The 5,775-nt window shown below is 42.8% G+C and overlaps 1 protein-coding gene across 1 annotated transcript; it reads right to left on the bottom strand.

Moving 5' to 3' along the window:
- Positions 1-2,255: 2,255 nt before the first annotated feature.
- Positions 2,256-4,008, bottom strand: LOC145656168 (inosine-5'-monophosphate dehydrogenase 1a-like). The gene is made up of 5 exons (XM_081709536.1): positions 3,998-4,008; positions 3,706-3,754; positions 2,823-2,924; positions 2,671-2,745; positions 2,256-2,547 (listed from the first exon to the last, which is right to left on the bottom strand). Exons 1-5 carry the CDS (start codon positions 4,006-4,008, stop codon positions 2,269-2,271), a joined length of 516 nt encoding a protein of 171 aa, XP_081565662.1. The 3' UTR covers positions 2,256-2,268.
- Positions 4,009-5,775: the final 1,767 nt, after the last annotated feature.

Raw genomic sequence — 5,775 nt, 5'->3', positions numbered from 1 at the left:
CCTCTCCCAGCAGTGGCAGAGGAGAAAGGGCACATGGAGCACAGTGGCTACGGTTGACACCTGCAGGAGGCGACATGTGGGCAGGGCCAGTATGAGCCCACTTGGACCCATCTGCCACCACAGAAAACTCACCTGCTGTGTGTGTGTGTGTGTGTGTGTGTAGATTTGTTGACATTGTTCATGAGTCAGTGAATCATGTTTTTGGTGGATATCATGTTTTCAGCTCACAAATATTATAAATAATAATACAGGTAATAAAACAGGGAAGAAAGTAGATGTTAGCCGGTGCAGCATTTACTTAATTCATTATTCATCTTTTATGTTAGTGTGTAACTCTCATATTGTAGTCTCCTGAAAGACAGACAGAGGCAAATATAGGCAAAGATAGCATTCAACTGTTATTCAGGGATATCCCACCATTGGGAGTGGACGATTAGGGGTGCTGGAGTAGGAAGGTATTTGTAGTACATTCCTGTTGTAGGCCTTCCTATAGTGTTTAACTGATTTCCATAACTGAAATACATTATAATGTTTAAAAGTTTAGAAACGTGAGCATAATACTCCAGAAGATGTAGCGTCCTGGTGTGTGAATGAGTAGTAATCTTTCTGAAACAATAAGTTTGATTTAATTCTCGTTTTCATTTCCTTGTGGATTGTATTATTTTATTTGAAACATTTGACTCAAAATAAAGAAATAGTGCAAAAATGTGAAAAGGCACTACAGGATGCATCTTGAATAAACGAAAACCTCGACCAGATGTTGTAAACTTAGAACAGTAATTATGTTCTAAGAATGTTGATAAAAAAGAACAGGAATTTACAATATATACATTTGCCTGCATAGTATCCCAAGTGTTCCATCGACTGCACTCTTCTGGATGAGGATCTCGGATGTTGTTCCTGGGATCTGCTGGAGCCACTCTCCCAGTTTGATGGTCATCGTCCCTAAACCCCTGGTGCTCTGATTGCTACCAGAGCCAGTGTTTCCTCTTCTTTTAGCGTCTCATGTTCCTTGTTGCTGATGTTGCTATCTCTTGCGATTGCTACATCCGTCACTATGACTCTTTTCTGCTGTTTATCCATCACTATTATGTCTGGTGGTTTAGCTATTACCAGCTTTTAAACAATTTTCTGGTATACGATGTCTTATCAAAGATAACCCATCCACACTCTAAGAGCATCCACACCATCATCAATCAAATTCTTCGTCTGAGCAGCTGTCACTACTACACAGACATACACAGAGACAGAGCGAGAGAGAAGAAGGATGAAAGTGAACACAGCAACAAATGAAAAGAACCAAACACCATCAATTCTTACCTACCTCAACCCTCTCAGTTTACAGAACAAGCAAATGTGAGAACTGTGACTCACCATTCCCCCCCACCACCTGGAGCTCAGGATACTTCTGTTTAATGTAGTTAATCATGCTGATCTGAAACACTGAGTTTCCCTGAGATGAGTCCTAAAACAATAGACACAGCCTTCAGACCAAATTCACTATGTGCAATCACAGTCCTGTGTTACACAGCCTCATAGCAAAAATAGTTTGTCATTTGATTCAGGCACCATACTCAGGATGGAGACTAATCCCACTCCCTTTAGGACCTTAAGACCTACCAGCACCACCACGTCCACTCCTGCCTGCACGAGCAGGTCCAGCCGGTACTTGTCATCCTCACGGGTAACGATGGCAGCGCCACACAGCAGCTGTTTGCAGGAGTCTTTAGAGGCCAGAGGGTAGTCTCTGTTCTTCTTCAGATCAGTGCGAGCAATTATAGCCACCAGCTCATCACTGTCGTTCACAATGGGCAGTTTACCTGCAATCAACAAGCGTCCCCACGACCGACCCGTTACTCAGAGAAGAAGTGGAGAAGTGAAAATAACCTTTCAAAGTCCTTTAGAAGCAGTTTCACTTCTCAAGCTGAAAAGATGAAGAATCAGACCTTTTTTTGCTGCACTGCAGGATGTCATTGGCCTCTTTGAGTGTAACACCTGCTGGTGCAACCACTAAATCTTCCCTCTTTGTCATTGCCTGGCAAATATCACAAATAAATCACAAAAAGATGTGAGTTTAAAGAATGTGATTTTATACACACACACACACACACACACACACACACACACACACACACACACATACTTATATATATACACATTTTTTATTTTTATATATATATATATATATTGCCCTCTTTCACACACTGACACAGAAATATCACAATTTCATGATAGTTCTATTCCACCTATATTTTTAAGCATTGTATGTCATATGTGATTCATTTGTGTTTTTAAAAACCTTTTGTATATTGTATGTACAATCAAAGATGAATCACAAACCTCCTCCAACAGCCGGTCATAGTCCTTCTCTGAGAGGAAGTCAATGTCTCGTGACGTCACGATTCCCACAAGCTTGCTGCCCATCTTGCCGGTTTCGGTGACAGGGATTCCAGAGAAGCCGTGTCGCACCTTGGCCTCAAACACATCTCCGACCGTGTGCTGTGGACTCATCACCACCGGATCCGCGATGAAGCCCTGCTCGAATTTCTGCCATGACACCATATATTGCTCTGCTGATGAGAGGCCTCAGGGAAGCTTGTGTGTAAATCTGCATGTTCAACGTGTTGTTCATTATATTCCTATTAAGACAATTCACTGAAAGTTTGACACCTTAACTTTCCGGACTTCATTTGCTTGGAACTCTGGGGTGCAATTGTGATGGATGATCCCAATACCGCCCATGAGCTGTAATACAAAATCACAGAAAGCTAAATGGAAAAGCAACAGGACTTCATGGTTTTGAGTGTGTGGGGGATACTCACAGCCATAGCGATGGCCATGGAGGATTCAGTCACAGTATCCATGGGAGAGGAAATAAGCAGCGTCTTCAGGGTTATCTTCCGGGTCAGAGCACAGGTCAGATCCTGAATGACAGACGCAAATGGTAACAGAAAGGAACCAATGTTCTACAGAACAATTATCTTTGTTTATGTTCATGCTTGTATTTTCATACAGACTATGCATTGCACAAAGATAAGAACAGTTTGGGGTGTTACTTTGGACAGCTTTCACATATGCACACATCTCTATCCCATTATTAATTTGACTTCAAGTGACTTGGATGTGCTCATTCAAAGCACAAATATTGCTGTTTTTATAAGCAGGGCATCAGTTTAACCTCCCTGTGGTAAGACAGACAAAAACATCCTACGTTCTCTCCCACATTCTAGCACACACACACACAAAATGTAACACCAAATATAAATACCACAATATATACTATCCCATATCCATTACACATGGGAATTTTGGTTCGCGCCTCCCTCACACTGTCATACACACACACACACACCCACACACCCCTCAGCCTCTCTGCCTGTGACAACACACCCTATGCACCTGGGATGCCAACACCACCAATTTTGCACATCTTATTTGCACTCCTTCATCCCTCTCTTACACTATGCCACACTCCACCCTCTGTTGTAGTCGTGTTCGCACTACATGGCAACTGACTCAGCTCCTCCATCTCACTGAAGGTAGAGGAGACCGCCAGCTCACTAATTAATTAGGAAGATCCCGCCCCCTCCACTAAATCATTACTAGATGTGCTGTATTTACTGAAACACACACACTGGTAAGCCCTTATGGGGCATGTCAGGAAACCTGCTGAGCTGTTTTGGTGCATTTTGCAAAAGTACTCACCACTTCATCTGAGGTAAAGTCAATGAAGCCAGGCAGGATCAGAAAATCACTGAATCAAAGACCACAGAACAAACAAACAAAGAAAAACTGATACTAAAAATACATTATACTAACAACCTAGCAAATACACGTCACATCAGAAGTAGATGTACGCTAAAGAAAGGCTATTCTGTCTGTGCTCTCATGTAAACAGAGTTAAAACGTAAGCGTTTTACTGATCCGCGGATCGAAATATTTATCCAGTGGGTGTTGGCCGAGGATGCTAAAGCTATTTCTATTCGTTACGCTTTGCCCTTTCTCCATTTCGACGTGCTATCCTTTTATTCGGGAGAGCCGATGTCTCGCATTCGCAGCATGCAAACAATAACCGTCATTATCCTACTCAAGTAGTACACACGGATTTAGTGTGATATACTTCCAAGACTGAACAATGATGCTTTATTCTTAGTGAATGTGAATGAAAATCCCGCTTCTCGGGTTACTCACAAGACGATAGCGTCGCGTACTTCAGACAACAAAAAACGACGTCAAGGAACACAGCTGGTCTTCATCTGCGACCGTTACAGACTAGCCTCTGTGGCATCTCTCAAAGTCAAGCGAAAGTCTAGCCCTTAGCTAAATCACCCAGAATCACAGTTGGAGTTTACACATTTTAAAGACTCGACCTGCTCAGTTTGAGAAAACTCTCATTCTCTCAACGTGGTGGATGACGACGGGACATGTTAAGAGAGAGCAGACGGGCGATGCGCCTTTGTTTTACTGTCCACGCTATTAGGTGGCCTAATAGTTCAGGTGTGAAATTTCCGTTTGGATGAGACAAAAAATGTTTTTGACTTGGGTTGAAATAATCATCTTGCTTATAAAAGGAGGACTGGTGATGTAGCAAATCCATACAATCGTTTTGAAGCCGTGGTCAGGCTGCCCAATATTCAACTTTATGTTATTCACAAAGGATCTGACACAGCCCCCAACTGAGCTTTAAACACCTGGAAGTTAATTTAGTCCATTCTGTAAATTGAAATGTACAGAGATATGGGTCTGTAAAACAAATGGAATGTGATGCTTTTGAGCATTGCTATGACAAAATGTTTTCATATCTGTTCTACAACACAGATTATATCGGTCTTGATAATATAATTCTTAATCAGATTTATGGTCCTTTTTAATCTGCTGACATGGGGATGTTAATATGATGGGCAAAGAAGGCAAGCAGTTATATTTGAGTAGTGCTGGACATTATAAATGAGTAAACATCACTATTTACACATTAGGACATTTTATTATACTATGACATGACTGTATTTCTCTGTAGAGACTGTAAATGTATAGGTCTATTTTATGTGATGATAATCCCCGAAAGGAATGTGTTCTTCTGAGACCAACAATATGGAATTGGGCTAAAATTGCACATCACTGAGAACCCAACCCAGTCTGTGCAACAGTTTAAAAGTACACAATCCAAAAGAAAAATAAAGTCCACTCCTAATGAACTTGTTTAGTGACACTAACGTTAACCTAGTGATGCAAACATGGTTAATTTTGCTGATCAGCACTCCTTTGAAACCGTAGGAGTCTCACCTCTCTGGTTCGTAGCCAGCCTGGATGCGCGTGGCGCTGTAGCGCTGAGCTGCAGTCTCATGCCCATGAGATGTGTTGTGGCCAAATAGCCCCTGGTGCTCAGGGTCGCGAGGCGACAGCTGCAATCTGGCTGGCTCTGTGTCGCCCACAATGAGGCGGTAGTCGATCTGGTAGCTGTCGTGCTTGCCATTGGCAAAGTGCTCATAGACATGGCCCTCCATGTAAGCGATGTCCAGTACTCCAATCCTCCTCTACAACCCTGCGTGAGCTGACGCCCCGGGCCTCCGCCCACCTCCCCTCTCCACCTGCACCACAGAGCGGCTCCTGGGACACTGCGTGCGCATTCACCAGTGGTTGTGCTGGAGCCACGCACACAATCCAAGTTTGTTCCTCAGATCGAGATGGAGAGCTTTCTCTTAGCTGAGGAGCAGAGTAAGAGATTCATCCAACATGCATCATACAAGCAGCAGCTGAATCAGGTAGAATGAAATA

This window comes from Electrophorus electricus, unplaced genomic scaffold, assembly GCF_041902795.1.
Source record: "Electrophorus electricus isolate QZ-2024a unplaced genomic scaffold, ASM4190279v1 Scaffold53, whole genome shotgun sequence".
Lineage (NCBI taxonomy): Eukaryota > Metazoa > Chordata > Actinopteri > Gymnotiformes > Gymnotidae > Electrophorus > Electrophorus electricus.
This window is presented reverse-complemented; position numbering and strand designations above follow the sequence as displayed.

Coding starts and splice junctions, on each gene's coding strand:
- LOC145656168 (XM_081709536.1), bottom strand. Junction 2,746..2,822: donor CCATGGCCATCGCTATGGCT/GTGAGTATCCCC, acceptor TTTGTATTACAG/CTCATGGGCGGTATTGGGAT. Junction 2,548..2,670: donor ATGAAGTCCGGAAAGTTAAG/GTGTCAAACTTT, acceptor GTGTCATGGCAG/AAATTCGAGCAGGGCTTCAT.